Source organism: Bos indicus x Bos taurus, chromosome 26, assembly GCF_003369695.1.
Source record: "Bos indicus x Bos taurus breed Angus x Brahman F1 hybrid chromosome 26, Bos_hybrid_MaternalHap_v2.0, whole genome shotgun sequence".
Taxonomy (NCBI): Eukaryota; Metazoa; Chordata; class Mammalia; order Artiodactyla; family Bovidae; genus Bos; species Bos indicus x Bos taurus.
Genome location: NC_040101.1, coordinates 26,756,709 through 26,778,953, shown reverse-complemented (window position 1 = coordinate 26,778,953; position 22,245 = coordinate 26,756,709). Strand labels below are relative to the sequence as shown.

The following is a 22,245-nucleotide window of genomic DNA, read 5'->3' as shown; positions in this document are numbered from 1 at the left end:
AGTGAATTTTCTGAGGCTTAACCAGGTTGAGTCTATTGGTATCTCAGTATGAAACTGGGAACAAAGTGGTGAGGGTTTGGGGTTTTTTTAGCTGAAAACCTTTATGGGAGCTCTTAGTGTGTGTGTGTGTATCTGTGTTTCCTCAACACAATCAGTTGAAATTACCCTCCATTCCAGGGCAATAGTTGACTAGGCTAAAAACTGGCAGGTAACATCAAGTGAAGGTATTAGTGTTTGGGCATCCTGCCATCATGATGCTAAGCAGGGTTCTCTGAGGACCACTACCTAAAATGTTCATGGAGAATACAGTCCTGGACATAGGCAGGGCGATCTAGCCTCTGTACTGCTGGATCAACCCATTTATCAATTCTCCAGAGGGGAGCAGTAATCTTCAGTAAGGAGAAATCACTGATTTTCCCCAACAAAGGCTGATCTACATGAATGTACATGCTTGGTTTTGAGCTCAGTGAAGGGATGTCTGCTTAACTGTGACAGTTGCCCAATCTCTCCCTTCTGGTCAGGGGAAAGGAAGATATCTGAAGCAGAAAGAGGGTCTTTTGATGGTAACTATATCCCTCCTTGGGCTTCCCTGGCGGCTCAGTTGGTAAAGAATCCACCTGCAATGCAGGAGACCCTGGTTTTTTATTCCTGGGTCGGGAAGATCCACTGGAGAAGGGATAGTCTACACATCCAGTATTCCTGGGTTTCCCTTGTGGCTCAGTTGGTAAAGAATCTTCCTGCAATGTGGGAGACCTGGGTTCGATCCCTGGGTTGGGAAGATCCCCTGGAGAAGGGAAAGACTACCCACTCCAGTATTTTGGCCTGGAGAATTCCAAGGACTGTATAGCCCAAGGTATTGTATTGGTATATGGGAAAGAACAAACTTTTCCTTGGTGGCGATTATTTCTGAAACCCTAGTGATTTATATCTCACTCATGCTGCAAATTCATTGTGGATTGACAGGATCTCTTTTCCCCCATGGTCTTTCAGGGAACAAAGCTGACAGAGGCTCCACCAATTAATAGGGGCTCGCAAAGAGTCGGACACGACTGAGCGACTTTCCTATCCCTCCTTAGCCAGGAAGTGCAAGGTAAGTTCTGATTATACAAACCCTTAGGTTTGTATGTCTCTCATCTGTACAAAGAGGTGTGATCAGATGAACTTTAAGATTTTTCTAGTTCTAGTAATTCTAACAGAAATGAATACATATAAACCTTTGCCACACTGATTATGGAGTCCACACATACTCTTTTAGGTAAGAATTTTTATCTTTACTTTTTAGGATGAGTTTACTTATCTCATTGAATTATATATCTTTTGCATCTTGCATCCTCTTATATGAAGTATGATGCTTCATCTTGCATTGTTGAGATTTTAATTTACAATAGAGAAGGACTATAACTTTCCTCCCTACTATCTAGATCCATATCTCATCGAGAATTATGAAATATAGAAAAAATGATAATTTAAGAAAAAATAGCCTTACCATTGTTTCTTGGTCTTTTTATACTTTTAAAATATTATTTTATGTGCATCATGACCATGGTGGAAAGAATGGTATCACCTTATGGTAGGTTATGCTTAGGTTTAGGTGAACAAATGTAGTTTGCCACCCAGCATACATACACCTTCCTTGTGGAAAATTTCTTGAATATCTTTTAAGAAACCATCTCTCTTCTATTTTCAGTTGAGTGGAATAGATCTAAGTCTCATTTCCAAGGCAGATTTTAAGCCAACTAGCATTTCTCATGCCCCTGTCCACAGTGATTAGTTCAGGGGTGTTATTAAGATATTAGGATATATCTACTAAGCCCTCTGAAAAGGAGAAACTTTTCTCTTCCTCCTCCTATTGTAGGAGGTTTTCTTCCCTGATGATCTGATGTGAGGTTGGTATTCGTGGCATTTGGGTATCACACGAAGTCTTAGATGAAATTAAGACATAGTACACAGACAGAAAGAAAGACGAGCTCCTTGGTAATATCATTTGAGTTGCTGGATAAAGCCACAGCTGAGCCCAGAGGAGCTCTATACTTTATAGTTAATTGAGCCAATAGCCCACACTTTTTCATTTTTGGCTCAAGCTGGTTAGAGAGGCACCTTTCTTTCATTTCTAACTGATCTTCTTGAGGTTAGATGGGGCCACTTAACTAGTTACAGCCAAGGAATGTTTTGTTTTTTATTAAAAACACTTAATTGCTAGTTCAAGACTCTCCAGAACTCTTCTCATCTCATGGTGTGCGTGCATGATCAGTCGCTCGGTTGTGTCTGACTCTTTGTGACCCCATGGACTGTAGCCTGCCAGGCTCCTTTATGCATGGAATTTTTCAGGCAAGAATACTGGAGTGGGTTGCCATTTCCTCCTCCAGGGGATCTTCCCAACCCAGAGATAGAATGCTCATCTGCATCTTCTGCATTGTCAGGCGGATTCTTTACCACTGAGCCACGTGGGAAGCCCATCCTGTGGTACTGAGGAGCTTTTAATTGGTGGAGCCTCTGTCGGCTTTGTTCCCTGAAAGACCACGGGGGAAAAGAGATCCTGTCAATCCACAGTGAATTTGCAGCATGAGTGAGATATAAATCAGTAGGTTTCAGAAATAATTGCCACCAAGGAAAAGTTTGTTCTTTCCCATATACCAATACAATACCTTATGTTCTACCCTCTGGGCTGTGGAACATACTTTATACACAAGAATTACTCTAAACATATAAGGTAAAATACATTAATGTCTCTGTAACAAGTATTTCCACAAACTGTTGACATGTGAACACAAAAAGGTAAGTTGGATTAGAATTAAATATTTAAAAAAAATCCATTTATAAGGCACACTTACTTGGATATTCAGATAAACCCTGCTGACACAAGCACCATCCTCTATACCCCAAACACAAACTTCCCCTGACTGTGTGAGTGTCTGTAAAAGAAAGAAGAAACTCAAATGGAAAACAAGACTGCTATGGGAGCATGTTCTAAATTTCTTTCTAGTATATCAATCACTGATGATTTAAAATAAAATTTCATTTTATTTATGTGGATTAAAATTACTTTGCAATCTCAATGTTAATACTTCTGATTTAAACAAATATTAACTATTACCTTTCAGTTCAGTTCAGTTCAGTTGCTCAGTTGTGTCTGACTCAGCGACCCCATGGATTGCAGCACGCCAGGTCTCCCTGTCCATCACCAACTCCCAGAGTTTACTCAGACTCATGTCCATTGAGTCGGTGATGCCATCCAAACATCTCATCCTCTGTCGTCCCCTTCTCCTCCCACCTTCAAACTTTCCTAGCATCAGGATCTTTTCAAATGAGTCAGTTCTTCACATCAGGTGGCCAAAGTATTGGAGTTTCAGCTTCAGCGTCAGTCCTTCCAATGAATATTCAGGACTGATTTCCTTCAGGAGTGACTGATTGGATCTCCTTGCAGTCCAGGGGACTCTCAAGAGTCTTCTCCAACACCACAGTTCAAAAGCATCAATTCTTTGGCATTCAGCTTTCTTTATAGTCCAACTCTCACATCCATACATGACTACTGGAAAAACCATAGCTTTAACTACACAGACCTTTATTGTAATGTCTCTGTTTTTTTAATATGTAAAGTAATATGTAAATATGTATTTAATATGTATTAAATGCATATTAAACATGTATTTAATATGTAAAGTAGTATCTCTGCTTTTTAATATGCTGCCTAGGTTGGTCATAACTTTTCTTCCAAAGAGTAAGTGTCTTTTAATTTCATGGCTGCAGTCACCATCTGCAGTGATTTTGGAGCCCAAGAAAATAAAGTCTGTCACTGTTTCCATTGTTTCCCCATCTACTTGCCATGAAGTGATGGGACCTGCTGCCATGATCTTCATTTTCTGAATGTTGAGTTTTAAGCCAACTTTTTCACTCTCCTCTTCCACTTTCAAGAGACTCTTTAGTTTTTCTTCGCTTAATATGTGTTGGTATAAATTTTTTTGGCATTTATCCTTCTAGTGTTCTCTGAGCTTCCCAGATCTGTAGTTTGGTGTCTGACATTAATTTTGGAAAATTCTCAGCCCTCATTACTTCAAACATTTCCTCTGTTCGTTCCTTCCTTTCTTCTCCTTCTGGCATTCCTATTACATGTATGCTACACCTTTTGCAATTGTCCCATGTTCTTGGATATTCTGTTCTTTTTGATTCTTTTTTCTTTTTGAATTTCAGTGTTGAAGGTTCTACTGACATTTCTTCAAGCTTATTGATTCTTTCCTCTGCAATATTCAGTCTATTGATGAGCCCACCAAAGGCACTCTTCATTTCTGTTACAGTGTTTTATATTTTGAATATTTCTTATTTTCTTTCTTAGTGTTTCCATAAATCTACTTATATTTTCTAATCATTCTTTCATGTTGCCCACTGTTTTCATAAGACCCCTTAGTATATTAATCATAGTTGTTTTAAATTTCTGGCCTGATAAATTACAACATCTTTGTAATTATTTGCAGATACAATATCTGAGTCTGGTTCTGATGCTTTCTCTGTATCTTCTAACTGTTACTGTCTTTTAGTATGCCTTATAATTTTTGTTAAAAGCTGGACATGATGTACTGTGTAAAAGTATATGAATTAAGTAGGCTGTAATATGGGGTTTTATGTTTATCTGGCTAGGAGTTAGACTGTGTTTATTGTCTGCTGTAGCTGAATGTGTCAGAAACCAAAACTGCCTCTAGGGTCCTCATTTTTGGTCTGAGATGTGCAGATTCTCCCATTGTAATCCCCCTGGGTGCTGGCTCCAGGGCTGGTTTCTACTTCTGGGTATCTGCTCCAGTAAGCTATGATTCTTTGCATCTGCCTGTCTGTCTCTATAATTTTGGGGGCAGTGGTTTCCCCTATGACCCCAATTCTCTGATGGGTCTGAGAGGAATGGTTAATTTTAAGTTTATTCAGCTTTTCTTTCCCCCTGTTGTAAGGTTCTTTACATGCTAGACTGGAAACCCAAAGTTCGTCTTGTTCATTTTTCTTCTTTCACAGGATCAAGACTGAAAGCATTTTAAAGTAACTGCAATGTGATACAGTTTAAATTCTGTTTCTTGAATAAGAGGGAGTGAGTACATGATGTTGTGGATCAAGTATCTAAATTCTAAACATGAAAATCTTGTATTAAATTTTTAAATTTAATTCTTATCAGAGAATATCTGGAAGAAAAAGCATATAATCAGAATCTGACAACTGGAAGAACTCTTGAAAGTGAAGTTGCCCAGTCATGTCCGACTCTTTGTGACCCCATGGACTGTAGCCTACAAGGTTCCTCCATCCATGGAATTTTCCAGGCAAGAGTACTGGAGTGGTTGCCATTTCCTTCTCAGGGGATCTTCCCGACCCAGGGATCGAACCTGGGTCTCCTGCATTGCAAACAGGTGCTTTTACCATCTGAGCCACCAGGGAAGCCTGGAAGAACTCTTAAGTGTTACCTATTCCATAGTTTATGTATCTTTTTATTAATATTTGCTAGAACTCCCAAAATCTTAATGGATTTGTTGATGAATCATATGGAAAGTGAATTATATTTCTTGAGATCAACCAAAGGTAAGCAGTTAATCATCAGAAAAAATTTTTCTTTTCTAAATGTGTAAGGTGGCTTTTTTTTTAAGTAGATTGAATACATGTTTTATGCATAGCAACTATTTCATTTTCATTTTCAGATGGGGCTGGATCACTCTGAAAAAGGGTAAACACTTATAGTTTAATGAGTGTTGACAACTCACTAGCAACGAATGTGTTTAAAGATATGGCTTGGAAAGCTTGGATGGTGAATACAAACAGGATGGCTCTTAAGATTTTAATTGCTTTGGTCATGTTCAGAGACTTAATATTATGAAGTCACAATGTGATGATGTCATTTTAACTGGGGAGTAGATCTAATGATGGAAGTGGCTGGCATTTCTACTGCATCTTCAAGAGGACACTCTGCTTCCTATTTGCAACAGGTTGCACATGAATTTCCAAATCTCATCCTTAAATCCTATTGTGGAACAAAGACAATATTCCTTACCATGCAGAATTCATTTCCAGGTGTGATGAAGTCTGTTGCCTGAAATTTCCCATCACAAGCCTCTAGGACTTTCTCAAAGGTTGGCTCCTCACCAAAAGTATAAATAAAAATAGACCCCTGTAAATACACCAAAAAAGAAAAAAATAATGCATTGTTGTGTGTTCTGTTGAACAAATAGTTATTAAATGTTCACTGTAAACAAGACACTGTGTGGGAAAATGTGATGGGAAAGTAGAGATAAACTCAGTAAGGCCCTGACCTTGAGGAGTTTAAAATCTAAACACTTGTTTTATTGATTCTTGCGTTCACTAATCAATTAAAATATTCAACAAGTAAGACTTCTTTTCTCCATTTCCAGGCATTTATTTTTTAGATTACAAAACATAATGAAGCACTTTTTCTTGACTTCAAAAACTATGTTTATTTATGCAGAAAGTTTGAAGAATGTGGAAAACCAAAAAAGTTGTTAACATGAACTAAATTCTATCACATACTAGACCATGATGGGTACTAATGAAACTTTTAAATAAACTTTTGTGAAACTTGTAGAGGTGTGTCTGAAGCTGTTACTTTAAAACTTGTTTATCATTCTCAGGTTCCAAATTCACCTCTCCAAAAAAAAAAAAAAAAAAAATCTATCCTGTACCTTATACATCTCTGCTAAGTAACTATACTATAGTATGGTTACTAGCAATAAGAAGTCTGCTTTAAACTGATCACAAGTTCTTCACATTTACTTGAGTTAAACATGAATGTTTTTATTCTTGTTTATGTAAAAAAACACAACTCTGTAAAGTCTAAACTTTGGTAGGTATTTACTGATTTTACCTTTCATTCATTCCTTCAACAAATACGGAGTGGATACACTGTGCCAGACACAGGTCTGGATGCGGGGGCTACATCAGAGGATAGGACAGGCAAAAATTCCCTGTCTTCATGGAGCTCACATTCTACTGGGGGATTCAGTCAATACATAAGATATCTAAATAATATGTATTATAAGTTAAAGAGCAACAATTGTAGAAAGAAAACAAGATAAAGCAGGGAAACAGCATATGACATGGCAAAATAAGAGGGTAGAATTCAAACCTGAGTGTCCAAGAAACACTTTACTGAGAAGGTGAGGTTAGGGAAAAGACTTGAAGGAAATGAGGAAGGTATTCACTTGGACTCTGGGGAATGCATTCCAGACAGAGCGAACAGCCAATGCATTCTGAGGGAGGAGCAAGCCTGGTGAGTACAAAAAGCTTACATGATGGCCAGCATGACCGAAGCAGGGTGAACAAGAAGACCCATGGGAGATAAGGCCAGGGTGGAGAGTGGAGTCCACATCATGAAGAACCTTGTAAAGCATAGTGAAGATTTTGGATTTTGCTCAGAATAACATAGGCAATCACTGGAGGGCTCTGAGTAGTAGAGATGCTTTTCTCACCTTGGCTACTGTGTTAAGTACACACATTTATTCTATTAAGTACTGAGAAAAGTATATTAAAATCTGTTGAGATCATGACTTTACTTTTCCTTATCATTTTGTCATGTTTTGCTTTATATATTTTGAAGCTATTTTATTTGGTAGTCATGTATCTTAAAAGTTTATAGACTTCTAGTGAATTTAACCTTTTACTATTCTAAAATATTAATAAACTCATTTATCCTTAGGAATGATTTTTGCCCAAAAGTCTATTTTGTCTAATATTAATATATCTTCAAAGGCTTTCTTTTGGTTAATGTTTGCATGATATATCTTTTCCTATCTTTATTTACTTTCAATTTTTAATTTGCTTTCAATGTTTTAAAAATTTACTTTCAATCTTATGCTTTAGATATGTCACTTGAAAACAGTGCATAGTTAGGTTTGGTTTTTTCAAATCAAATATGCTAAAATATGCCTTTTAACTACATCAATTATTGTTTTGCTTTAATTGTAATTACTAGTATATTTGAGCTTAAACATTACACTTTAATTTATGCTTCCTATTTTCTTCTCAGTTGTTTGTGTATCTTTCCTTCTCTTTTCTCACCTTCTTTTGGGTTGCTTTCTTTTTTTTTTTTTTTTCACAGAAATCCTATTAATCTTTATTCAGATCACTATTTGTACTATTTATACTAATACTACTATTTATACTATTTTCCCCATTTGCTGTATCATTCTCTTTCTTTTTTTTTTAATTAATTTTATTTTATTTTTAAACTTTACATAATTGTATTAGTTTTGCCAAATATCAAAATGAATCCACCACAGGTATACATGTGTTCCCCATCCTGAACCCTCCTCCCTCCTCCCTCCCCATACCATCCCTCACTTCCACATTGCCCCTCTATTATGTGGAAATTTCACCTGATGTTTCAGTTCTTTTATGGTTACCTTACAGGTCAGAACACGTATACTTAATTTATAAACATCAGAAAAACTTAAAACCTTTAGTCTCTCAGCGGGTGAAAGAATCTACCTGCCAATGCAGGAGACTCAGTTTTGATCCCCGAGTCTGGATGATCCCCTGGAGAAGGAAATGGCAACCTGCTCTAGTATTCTTGTCTAAAATATCCCATGGACAGAGGAGACTGGTGAGCTGCAGTCCAAAGGGTTGCAAAGAGGCAGACACAGCTGAGCGACTAAGCACACAGCACACTCCTTTCCCTCCAACTTCATGTTATTTCTGTTGTTTTACACAGTCAGTCTTCACTTACATTTCTCCACACATTTACTACTGCTCTTCATTCTTTTTGCATCATAGTCTTTCCATCTGGGATCATTTTCCTTCTGCCTGAAGTACATTCTTTAGAATTTTCTCTAGTGATGACGTACTAACAAATGCTCATTTCTAAAAATGTCATTTTTCATCCCTATACTGAAAAGTATTTTCCCTGGGTATAAAATTCAGTGATAGCAACCTTATTTCACTAAATCAGGGGTCAGCAAACTTTTTCTATAAAGGGACAACCAATAAATATTTTAGGCTTTGCAGGCCGTGTGGTCTCTCACAACTACTTAATACTATCACTGCAGTGTGAAAGCAGCCGTAGACAATACATAAACACATGGGTCTGACTGTGTTCCAGTAAAACTTTATTTACGGAAACAAGCAGGAGGCTGGTTTTGACCCAAGGGTCCACAGTTTGCTGATCCCTGAGCTACATGGAAGATAACATTCCACTCTTTCTTACTTATATTATCGCCAAAGAAGTCAGCTGTTAGCCTAATTGAAAGTCCCTTGAAATAATCTGGTTTTCTCTCTGACTACTTTTAAGTTTTTCTCTTTGTCTTTAGTTTTCAACAATTTCACACTGGTAAGTCTAGGTGTAAATACATATCTTTTTATGTATCCTGCTTGGGATTCACTGCGCCTCCTGAAGCTGTAAATTCATGTCTTTAATCAGTTCTGGAAAATATCTCCTTAAATATTGCTTCTGTCTGACTCTCCTCTTTGGAATTCCAATCAAATACATGTTGGATCTTTTCACTATATCATTCATTTCTCTTACCCTCCCTTCTATATTTCGTATACTTTTGTCTCTTGGGTACATTCTGAATAACTTCTTCCAATATATCTTCAAGTTCATCTATTCTCTCTTTGGCTGCACCCAGTCTTCTATCAGACATATTCATTTAATTTTTACTTTGTAAGTATATTTTTCTTTTGTATGATTTCTATTTGTGTCTTTCTCCCTTCTCTTAGGTTACATTTTTAATTGTTTTCTGTCCTCCATACATACTTCAAGTTTTTCATTTATTAAAACATCATTAACACAGTTGCTTTAACTTCTGGTAATTACAGAAGCTTAAGTCTTTCCATATTTCAGTTTCAATTTCTTTTAGGCAAAAAAATCATTCAATTTTACTTGTAATTTATCTGAAATCATTGCCCAACAATATAAACTGATATTCCTGACTTAGGAGTCTTCCTAACAGCATAATTCATGTGGGCATTTGATTTTATCCTGCATTTATTTCCCTCCCTTCTTCTCTTACAGAACCTATACTCTCCCTAGAGAACCACCCATTACCACAATCTCAGTTTATGTTTGAGTAGATGACAGAGGATGAGATGGTTGGATGGCATCACCGACTCAATGGACATGAGTTTGAGTAAACTCTGCGAGTTGGTGATGAACAGGGAGGCCTGGTGTGCTACAGTCTATGGGCTCGCAAAGAATTGGACATGACTAAGCTTCTGAACTGAACTAAACTGAGATGACTCTGCCTAGGCTCCAAGGTTAGACATGTGACCTAGGCCTGGTCAATGAGAATTTAGAATCCCTCTGGACATAGTAATTGACCCAGGGGTAGAAAAGTGACCCAAGCTAGTACAATAAGTCCAGGTTACAGGACCTTTTTTTTCCAGCTGCTATCTTTCTACTAAGGTCACCAAGAGGATAAAAATATAAAACTGGAGTTTCCGGAGGTTCTTTTGACACCATCTTCATAGAAAGGGAGGAAGTAGAGAGGAAACAGAGCTAAGATATGGCAGAAAAACAAGGCTAGTAGCAACACGGGAGTGCCCAGATTTATATCAATTCCCTGTTTGCTTTCAGTTATATATGCACAAAAAGAAGAAACAAACACTCAAGTGTTGCCTGGACTTTTAAATTGGCTGATTTTTCATTTGCAAGCTAGAGTCTTGACTAGCAATGGATCATTATGCAGCACATTCTGCCCTTCATTCCTGTCATGCAATGATGATAATAATAATATCTGAAAACTTATCAAGAAATCACCATCTAGCATACCTTGTCTGTCTGAATCAGCAACAGTCTGTAACTAGGAGAAAACATCAAATGTTCCACCGGCCTTTCAACCTCAAGAAAATCCTCTACTTTGTAATTTGTATCTTTAATAAGTAAAGAATACACAAAGCCATCCTAGAAACCAAAAACAATGAGATAAATGAAGGAAATTAGTCTCAGTCCATGCATAGTATACTTTCCTCATCAAATCAGCTAAGATTTATTGATTAGCATTTACTGTTCATTTTTGGAAACATCATCTATATTTACATTATCTAGAATGCTCTGTCTTCTTCCCTTTATTTAGCCAATTTTTAATCATGTTTCCTGGTCAATTTTTAATTTTATCTTTTTTTCTGACACATTTTCAATTACCTAAAATTTTACTAATCTCCCCTTTCTTTGAACTTCTTTAGTATTTATCACCTTGCCACATTCTTCATGATAAAGGGCATGGGGTAGGTGAGGCAGAGTTTACCGTGTGGCTGGTATTCAGCAGTCTCCTTACTTCAAAGGACCTTAGCCTTCATGTATGTTCTTTAATTATTATTTTGTGCATTCTTAAATCTCTAAATGACTCAAAGGTAGGGAGTGTGCTGTTTATTTCCTTTGTATTCTCCTTTCTAGTTTTCACACAGTGCTAGAAACAGGGCAAGTATCCAGTAAAAATGGGTTGGTTAAATGTTGATCAGTAAGTTGTAAACAGTTTTAGGTTAATTTAACTACTTTCAAGAAGAACTTAAGTTATTTTTACAGTAATGAAAAAATTTTGGGCAAACTCGCCGTCATTTCTAGATTAGACCCCCTAATGACTAAGAGGTATTTGTGAGATGGCTTGGTTCAGACTTGGGACCTGGGGAAAAACATGCAAGGTGCTTCCAAGCTCATTATCACTCTCCATCCCTCACCAGAGCAGACGCTCCAGGCTTCCCTTTAAACTAGATTTAAAAAAAACAACCCACCAAGGGTGACTTGAGAAGGACAAATGCAGACTAAATGTAGAAGGAGGTAGTCCATTGCAAGGTTGGGGAGAGGAGATTGTGAACTAAATGTAGGTTTATGAGCTCCAGACTGCTTGCTGTTGGTGGAGCTTTCATTCTGACAGCATTTCGCAGCTGCCCTTAGGTTCCTAGAGGTGTGATCTGTGGCAAAAGAAGAGACGAAGCTAACAGTGTTTTGGGACAGCTACCAGTAGACCAGAGATTTTACTGTAGGTTGGCTTCAAACCTTAGCATTGATTACAACCACATGGAAAAGTAATATGGTATGGCCCCTTTTCTTACTTACTGAAGCTGTGGGCCCTAAAAAATTAGAGAAAGGACTTTGGAGGTTACCACGCTTGGGTTCCATTTCCAGCTTCTCCACTTACTGGTTGGTGAACTCTGGAAGACTTGACTCCTTTGAGTGTGTGTGTGTGTGTATGTTTTGGGGTGGTGGATTTTTTAAATTTTATTTTTGTTTATTTGCAATAAGACAGACATATGATAGTTCACTATAATGTTTTCTATAATTTTGTATATATATATATATTATTTGTAATAAAAAGTTTTATAATAGCACCCCTGACAAAAGAATTTTAATTAATAAACTGACAGAACTTGGTATCACATATTATGGTTCATCATAGTAAATGGCAGCAAATAGAAATTTTGTGTATTTTCTTTTTCCATTTGACATATTTTTTAACCATTTTTAATTGAAGTATAGTTAATTTACAACATTGTGTTAGCTTCAGGTATATATTTTCTTGAAAGCAATTAATTTTGAAGAAAAAAATACATTACAATTCCAGAAGCAAGCACGCCTCCCTTCTGATACACCATGGTGACTGGACTGATAAGATTTCTTTCAACTTTGGGAAAGAAAAACAAAGTAAAACAGGTGACACATAATTAAAAGTACCATACAGAGTAATTAGTCTCACTTGCTTTACTAGGACTACTCATTGCTTTGTAATTCCTTTTTCTACAGATCAACTTTCTATCAGAATATATGCTATGATGCCTCTCAAACAATAAAGAATAAAAGCTGCTTTGCAATGGTTACTGATGATAATGATTAATTAATGATTAGTGATAAATCACACAAGTTTTTTTTTATGTTCTGTATCATCAGATCTATGGGAGTAACATTGTGGAATTATATAGTAAATATATTTCCTTTTTTAAGGAAACAAATTAGAGATTTTAAGAGGCCAGGGGGGAAAAAAAGACAAAAACTATATCATTTTTAAGCTTTATACTTAAGATTTGCGTATTTTATAGCATTCAAATTTGTACCTCAATAAATAAAACATAGTGGATTTTTAAAAATAAAACAAGATTTATAAGATCTTTGTTATTAATAAAATATTGTCCTGGGGGAGCATCACAAAAAGCACACTAGCTTTTATGTAGATAAGCTGCAAGAACTACAAGATCAAAGGCTCAGAGACACCTGCCAGACTTTTATTTATCACATACTACCTGCTCAGCATTTTGCCAGATGCTAAGAAGCATAGTGCCCTTTCCTCCAAAGACTGTTCACCTCCCGGTAGCTTCTTCTCTTTAATCCAACTGCCACCGAAGTCCGTTGCTATGACTCCGGCCTAGTCTAGATGCCTGCTGCTTACAGCTACTCCTTTCCTAAACGATGGATAATTTATGTCCGCAAGCACAGTTCCAATTGGGGTACATCTCCACTCAGGAGTTGATGTCATTCCACTGTCAGAGGGATTAGGTATAAACACCTTAGTCAGACATTCAAGGTCAGATGTGGTATCACTTAGATGTGCCTTCATTCCCACTATTTCTGCATAACACTTGATGCTCCAGACCAACTGGACAACTTCTTGTTTCCCAGCCTTCCCCATGTTTTCTTGTTTACACAGAAACCATTGTCCAAAATTTCACCTACCCTCACCTCTGCCTGTGAACCTATCCTTTAAGGGCTATTTCAAATGCCACCTACAACATGACTTAATTTGGCATTTTTCCCTCATCTGAATTCCCATAGAGCTTTATGACGCTTTCCTCACATCTTGATTTTTCTGGCTGCAATTATGTGTCAACTTGTCTTATTCTCTTCAATAAAATATAAATACCTTGAGGCTGTTGATTATGAGATTATATATTTGCCACTTATATCAACTCAAAGGCACCAGTGTCCTCCACATTGAAGGACACTGAAGATAGAAAGAAGATAGAAAACATTTGTTTGGAAGTTAAACAAAAGTTATTAAAATATATATGTATCATGAAAATGATAAGAAATAGTATATAGGATGGAATTAGTGAGCAATAAAAGACTATGTACAGGGACTTCCCTGGAGGTCCAATAGTTAAGACTCTCAACTTTCACTGCAAGGGGCGCAGGTTCGATCTTTGATTGGGGAACTAAGATCCCATATGCTGTGCAGTATAGCTAAAAAAAAGACTATATACAACTAAGTCCTAAATTGTATAAAACATCGCAAAATAGGAATTTGGAAATGAGAAATATTGTTTTATAATTCACTTTACAAACACAAAGAGGTGCCAATTTACCCTCTAGCAATCTCTGGGATTAAACTATAGAGCCAAAGTTGAACTCACTATTCCTAACTTCAGAGTTGATGACTAGTGGGAAAGACAGTCTTATTTAACTTATATGCAGAGTATATCATGCAAAATGCTGGGCTGGATGAAGCACAAGCTGGAATTAAGATTGCCAGGAGAAATATTAGTAACCTCACGTATGCAGAAACCACCCTTATGGCAGAAAGTGAAGAAGAACTAAAAAGCCTCTTGATGAAAGTGAAAGAGGAGAGTGAAAGAGCTGGCTTAAAAATCAACATTCAAAAAACTAAGATCATGGCATCCAGTCCCATCACTTCATGGCAAATAGATGGGGAAACAATGGAAACAGTGAAAGACTTTATTTTGGGGGGCTCCAAAATCACTGCAGATGGTGACTGGCAGCCATGAAATTAAAAGATGCTTGCTCCTTGGAAGAAAAGCTATGACCAACCTAGAGAGCATATTAAAAATCAGAGACATTACTTTGCCAACAAAGATCCATCTAGTCAAGGCTATGGTTTTCCCAGTAGTCATGTATGGATGTGAGAGTTGGACTATAAAGAAAGCTGAGCGCTGAAGAACTGATGCTTTTGAACTGCGGTGTTGGAAAAGACTCTTGAGAGTCCCTTGGACTGCAAGGAGATCCAACCAGTCCATCCTAAAGGAGATCAGTCCTGAATATTCATTGGAAGGACTGATGCTGAAGCTGAAACTCCAATACTTTGGCTACCTGTTGCAAAGAGCTGACTCATTTGAAAAGACCCTGATGCTGGGAAAGATTGAAGGCAGGAGGAGAAGGGGATAACAGAGGATGAGATGTTTGGGTGGCATCACCAACTGGATGGACATCAGTTTGAGCAAGCTCTGGGAGTTGGTGATGGGCAAGGAGGCCTGGTGTGCTGCAGTTCATGGGGTCGCAAAGAATCACACACAACTGAGCAAATCAATTGACTGAGTGGGAAGGACCGTCAGGCACAGGAGGCATTATATTTTGATAGAGGATGAGGCTATAACAAAGATGTGAGTCTGATGGAACCCCAGATGGGGCACCTGAGTTTGCCTATAGGTTGGAGTGAGGACACAGAGGCTCTACAATGGATAATTTCACTAGGTAGAGAGGAAGACATGGCATCCTAGACAAAGCTAACTCCCAATGCCAGGAGGCAGTATTTAGAGAGAGTACAGGAATGATGAGAACTTCTATGAGGCTCAAGTGGGAGAGCTGAAACTGGAATGACCGGCCAGAAGAGAGACTTATTTTTTAGAGAGCTGAGGGATGGCATTGTGAACATAAGATCAGAGGGTGGCCCAGGCCTGGAGAGTACAGATGAGAGTAATGGGAAGAGTGAGGTAGGGGGAGTGTGGTAGGCTGGGATAGGAAAGCTGAACCTAATGGCTCTACTTTCACAGTGGAGTGTGAGTCAGGGAACAGGAGAGGGAGTATATGAAGATGTGTAGATGGGGAAGACTTGCTGTAGGATGTGGTGTTTGAGCTGCAAACTGGAGGATTCAGAGTGAAAGGTGACAAGGGAATGAGCTGGCTGTGAAATGTCTGTGAAATGATGGGAAGAAATGACTGGCTAGATCAGAAAACTCATACTGGGGAGTAGTCAAAAATAATATTAATGGTGCAGGTAAGAAAGGATCAGAGAGGGCTTGAAATTAAGCCATAGTCATCCTTGAGTTAAATGTGGAAAATGGTCTTCAAGAAGGGCAGTTTGGCAGGGATGGGATGCCTGGTTTGGGTCGACTATGGATTGAGCTCAACGAAGTCAGCTCTATGGTTGCTGCAGAAATCAGGGTGTGAAAGAATAAGAAGAATTAGAGTGGAAAGTGCATTGGTCAGGTTGGAGAACTTGCCCTGGTGAGACTCCCTTCTCAAAGTGTCTACATGCAGCTTCACACAAGGTGATATTGGCTTCTCTGACCCAGGACAACTCTGATGGGACCAGGAGTGGACACTTGATCTAAGGAGAACAGATCAGATTCTCTCAGAAATGCTAGTGAGCCCACGGAAAGTAATTTTCAAGATGGCAGTTGGTCCTAAAGGAAGGTCTCGTGGAGAAAGAGTTACTGTGGAAGGCAAGGAAGGGCATATTAGCTGATTAAACAGGCATATTATGAGGAGGGCTTCCCAGGTGGCACTAGTGGTAAAGAATCTGCCTGCAAATGCAGGAGACGCAAGAGATGCAGGTCTGATCCCTGGGTGGGGAAAACACCCTGAAGTAAGAAATGGCAGCCCACTGCAGTATTCTTGCCTGGAAATTTCATGGGCTGAGGAGCCTGGTGGCTACAGTCCATGGGGTCACAAAAAGTCGGACAGAACTGAGCAACTGAGCACCTATGTATGCAGAAGGATACAGCATAGTAAGAACTTGGACTCTGAAGTCTTATTGTCTGGGTTCAGGTGTCAGCTTTATAGTTTACTAGTTATGTGAATTTGGGCATGTTTCTTAAGTTCTTAATGCCTCCATTTCTTCATCTATATCATGAAGATAAAAATGTATTTCCTTATGAACTTGTTTTAAGGATTATGTGAAATACGTATATAGAGTGAGTAGAAAGTCTAGAGCATAGAACACTTAATATAGGTAGCTAAAAGAAACATCCAGAGGACTTGGTAACTACCTAGAGGATAAAGAAGAAGGAGGAATCAAAGACGTCTCTAAAAAGAGAAAAATACGGAACAAAACATCCTTTGTCAGGTGGAAAACCATCACCAATGGCTACACTTCTGGGAAGATGAAGCAAAGCAGTTTCTTACCCCTTGGTGATCCGTCTTCTATCTTATTAAGCACAGTTACCTTCAAAGTTTCTCCATTAACCATTAAAAGGTGACCCTCTTCACAGCCAATGTATAGGTCACTTGTTGGAGTCCAGCAGTGCATAGTCGGGTGAAGCAAAGAATACAGATCGTCTTTAGGCTTCAAGGAAAGATTTAAAACCTTGTGTTAAGACAACAGTCATGCCTAAGAGCCAGAGAAATACTCAACAAAAACAATTTCCAAGATGAAAACAAATTAATATGTGTCTACATGCATTTATTGGTCCTGCCCTTTGCCCAGAGCTAAATGAACTTCTTCCTGCTCCATTTCTCTCTCTACATTTTAATTCCCTAGGAAAAATATTAGGGGTTTTTGCCAACACATTGAGAGTTCTAGTGTCATAGTTTTTTTGCAGAAGTCTTGAGTAATAATTTGTATGCTGTTTCTTGGTGAACTTTTTGATATCTTGGACCTAAAAAAGCCATTGTTTAGCGAAAGTCACCCCATTTGAGGAAGATTTGGGTCAACCTTTTCTCTCCTGGTTCATGGCAGGGGGCATGAATGTGATTTTTCTATGGAGTGGTTGGCCCCAACCCTCTGCTTAGCTCTCTGTAACGGAGGATGAGAAGAGGACCCCTGGTCTGGTTCTCAACGCCTCTGTAGTTCATGAAACATCCTACCTGACTTTGATTCCATGGAAAACTCAGAGAGAAATGCACAAAATCTATGGAATGTACCTAGAAAAAAAACTGGCTTTGGGAACTAAAACTAAGGGTGTAGGGCAAATTTTTCCTGTAAAGGACTATGTGAAAAATAAGCTTTGTGGACCACATAGGTCTCTGTTATATCCCTTTCTTTTTTTTTTTAAACACTTTAAAAAAATGTAAAAGAACAGTCTTAGCTTGCTTGAAGTCACATAAAGGCAGGTGATAGTTTGCTGATCTCTGCCTTTGATGATAATATCTCAGTGTTATGCCCCCTGTAGCTTTAAACATTCTGTCCAGCAGGGGAGAGGCCACTCCCCCTTTCTGTCCACACAGAGCAGGCCTCCTTGAAAGTCCTGGACCACCTGGTTATCTTCCCAGAGGTACAATATTTTGGACACGCCCTCTCACCTCTGCCCCCCAAAGCACTGACTAAGATTCTGAATTCAGGGTACTATAAAGTAACATAGTATGGCATTCTTTCCTTTCTATTTAAACAAGTCAAACATCCTACACTTTACTCTTATTTATCTATTTACATATTTGTTTATAACAAAACATTTAGTACTATCTGAGGGTTTTTTAAATACTATACTATTATTTAGAATTGCATTAGCTACAACATAACAGCTTTGTTTTCTTTAGGCATCCTTATAGCCATAGGAACAGAAAACATTTAAAATAAGCTAATGGCCAAATTAATAGAATTCTTATATCTTTGAGAGATCCATATTTATTTCATTCATTTATTCATTCATCTACCAAATATTTACATATCATGCACTGTTCTAAGCACAGGGATGTAGCAATGAACAAAACAAAACAAACAAACAAACAAACAAAAATATATATATATACCCTCATGGGACTTAATCTTGGTGAGGGAAAACAGAGCAAAAAGAAATTAAGGAAAAAGAATTATATATACATACATAAATAAAATATTATGTGTTGAAAGTGCTGTGAGAGAAAAATAAAGCTGGGGAAGTTGGAATAGGTCTCATGGTTGGGGAATATGGTAAACCCATATAAATAGCCATTTTGTCCATTCAAAACTTGACAATGCAGGCCACCATTGTAATAAATACTCAGTTATTTAAATAGCATACACTGCTCTTTAATTTAGGAAAGGTAAAGCAGGGGTAGCCCTGCCAAAGTAATTATTCTACTGGATTCCCAATGGATACAAATTTTTGCATTTTAGTATTTCCACAAACATTTACTGGGTATTGATTATATACCATATATTGTACCAGAGAGATCTCTTGTATTGCTAAGATTATCCCTCTTCTCAATAGGACAATCACCTATTGAAGGAGAAGTAGTTATCAACAAACATCAGAATCAGAAAACATGGTAGTTTATAGCAGAAGAGTATTTAAATATTACAAGAGAACCTACAAGAAAGCACTTTGTTCTTCCTGATGGAGTGAAGGAAATGCACAGAGAGAGAATTGTCATTTGAGATGGACCATGAACTATGAAAGCATAAGTCCTTCGTGTACAGAAGCGCTTCTCACTATAAGCTTTTTAAAGGCCAGGTCATCTTGTCATCTTTAATGTATGGTTGGTCTATTTCATGCCTCCATAGCCTTGAATCCTTAGAAAATAAAACTTGAGCCACAATTTGGCCACCCAGTGGGCATAAAAAATGGACAAAATCACTCAAAAGGATTAAACTGTTGCTGATCAATGACATTTTTGTGGTATCTAACTGAGATTTGACTCAGAGGGAAAAGAGTTAGTGACTACCATTATGTAATCTTCATAATTTAAAAGTTCTTTGGTTGTCTTGATGACATTTGACTATAAATCACAAAAAGAAAGGCTCTTTCCTAGTATGGCAATGAGCTTGAAATTTTTTTAAAAAACCACACATATTTGGTTCTCATCATGTTAGTGGACATATATGCCTCAGAGGGTGAGGATTAAAACTTGGAATTTTCTTGCCTTAGTATATTAAACTAGTACTGTGTGCAGTTTTGTTTAAGATAAACCTGGGCTTGTCTTCCTATTATTTTCTTTCATCAATAAATATGTTCTGTGCCATTTAAAAATGAATGTGATATTACACGGTGTAAGCAGAAAGAATAACTTTCAATTATGGAAATTGAAAATTTTAAAAGAAAAGGTGCTGACAGTGTTTAAAAGTATTTGTTGGTAACACCATATCCTTGCTCAGTCCTCTGGAATCAAACATTTTGATGACTTGAAGACCAAACATAAAATACTCAAGCCCAACTTAATATTGCTTCAGAAAATGTAAGCATCCGAATATGTGTCACAATACTTGAGCTTTAAGAGGAATTTCTGTTTAGCAATTTTTTTTCAAGGTTGATGGAAAAAGAAAACTGGACACTTCAGATTAAATTCACTATCTTGGATACAATTTCTGCCCAGATAACATCTGCCTTTGATTTCCCCCACGCTACTACTAGATACCATTTCTAATGCCCCAAATAAGTTGTGTAATGTGATGCCTGCCCATTTAAAGGCCTATTATGTGCTATTCTACCATTAGCTACAAGAGAGATAAGGGGACTATTTAATATTTGTAATTTTATAAAAATCCACATTTGTCAATTTTTAAGACCTTTAAATAGGTCAAATCCTTACTAATTTCTTTGCCATTGGTACTGGGCCACAAGAAATTCCATTCAAAGGAATAGAATCAAGACATTTGAGATCTAAGTTTAGTTACACTTTCACTCCTATAGACATTACTCAATGTGTTAGCAATTTTTTTTTCCACCTTATTTATCTATAAGATGAAAGAATTAAATAGTGGCAAAATTGACTTCTAATTTAAATGTAAAATAAATGGCTTTAGTAACAGTCTCTGTATAATTTAGAGATGTCAAACTTTAATATTAAATTTCTGTTTTCAGGAAAAAATTGAAATGTACTGAGTTACAAAGTCCTAGGAAAGAAATATGTCTGTTTATTATGAGCATTTAAAAAAAACGGTAACTCCATATTTAAGTATTTAAAGAAGGCATTTCTGTACTATTAAAAGTATAGGCATTTCCTGTACTATTAAAAGAATTAGCTATTTTCTATAATTTGAAAAAGTGAATAATTGTCATCCTTTAGAGGAAATACTAAGAGCATACAATCTTTTCTCTTACTTGACATTTTTTAAATGATAAGAATAATTGCCTGAGTTTTAAATGCTCTATGTAGGATCCATGAAGTTGGTACACAGGGTGAATGATGGGGTTGAAATAGTTGAAAATGTGGCTTCTTTGGTATCAAAAACTAAACAAAGAAACATATTTTCCAGCTGTAAATCGTGAAGGCCGACGCGTTTGTTTTTACTTTGCTGCCCCACTGTGGCTGAGTGTGGTTGCATTTCCAAGGCTAAGACTTGAACTATTAACAGGAATTAGTTACCTTCTGTAATCAGGAAAAGTGAGTAACTGTCATCCTTTAGAAGAAATACTATAGGCATACAAATTTTGCTTGCCAGAGACTTTTTCATAAACTAATTATTACACGGAACTATTTGAAACATCTGTAGCCTAACGCTCTGCAGTGGTCAGAAGCATTTGGGAACCTCTACTTCCGTTCTCCTTGGCTTGGAGCTTTCCCACAAGTGTTCACACACGCAGGTTCCAGAGCCGCAGCAGAATCCAGCTCCTTACTTTCACCCCAAAGACCCTGCAGGTGTCACTCTCTGTCCCGGGCCTCCTTCTTGACCATCACTGTGCCTTACTCCCCAGCTCCCTGTTTACTGTGCTCCAGCCACAGGATTCTCCTCTCAGCTCCTCAAGAATACTGAATTCTCTTCTCTCCCCAGGGCTTTCGCCCGTGCAGTGCCCTCTGCCTGAACACTCTTCACCCTGCTTATAGCAGGAGGAATGCCCCCTCGTCCTTCAGTCATCCCTCCAGAGGCCTTCCTTGAGCAGCCTGTTGATCTCTCCCTCCCCTCCACCCCCATCTCCCATCTATCCTGTTATAACACTCGCCACATTTTGCAACGATTTACTCTCTCTCTTTACTTTTGGTACTGATGTCTTGTCTCTGTCTCCCTAATACAATGGATGCTCCGAGAGGTAGGCCTATGCCTGGTTGGTCACCACATGACCCTGTTGTCTAAAACTGTGACTGTTATACACAAGGAGCTTGGTAAGTATCTGTTGAATGAAAAAAATAATGAGTAACTGTTGGCAAACTCCCTTATGAAACTTTCTTCCACTGTTTTCCAGGGCCTCATTCTCTCCTGGATTTTCTCCTATTTCTGTGACTGTGCCTCTTCAGACTCTACTTCTTCCTCCTGTCTTTTGCAGACATTTTCCTCTCTGGCTCTCTTCCCTGACACCCTCTCTTTCCTTTCCCTCACCCCCTACCCATTCCCCCACCTCATGCTCCATGCTCCCACTATCCTCTCTGCAGTAGTAACTCTAACTTATTTCGTCTTCAGCCCTGCCTTCTCTCTGATGCTAGGTCCACATTGCCCATTCCACCTGGCATCTCCACCTGGATGCCATCCAGCACTC

The 22,245-nt window shown here is 37.9% G+C and overlaps 1 protein-coding gene across 5 annotated transcripts in view; it reads right to left on the bottom strand.

Moving 5' to 3' along the window:
- CFAP43 (cilia and flagella associated protein 43) overlaps nucleotides 1-22,245 on the bottom strand; it is a 100,311-nt gene that overhangs the window by 57,147 nt on the left and 20,919 nt on the right. For all 5 annotated transcript variants that reach the window (XR_003508858.1, XM_027528910.1, XM_027528912.1 and 2 more), the window contains exons 6-10: nucleotides 17,042-17,201; nucleotides 12,526-12,593; nucleotides 10,745-10,876; nucleotides 6,017-6,133; nucleotides 2,832-2,912 (exon numbers count right to left, since the gene is read on the bottom strand). Coding sequence is in view for 4 of the 5 variants with exons in the window: in XM_027528910.1 (XP_027384711.1) it covers nucleotides 2,832-2,912; nucleotides 6,017-6,133; nucleotides 10,745-10,876; nucleotides 12,526-12,593; nucleotides 17,042-17,201 (558 nt within the window). In the remaining variant the exon portion in view is untranslated. The remainder of the gene's footprint in view (nucleotides 1-2,831; nucleotides 2,913-6,016; nucleotides 6,134-10,744; nucleotides 10,877-12,525; nucleotides 12,594-17,041; nucleotides 17,202-22,245) is intronic.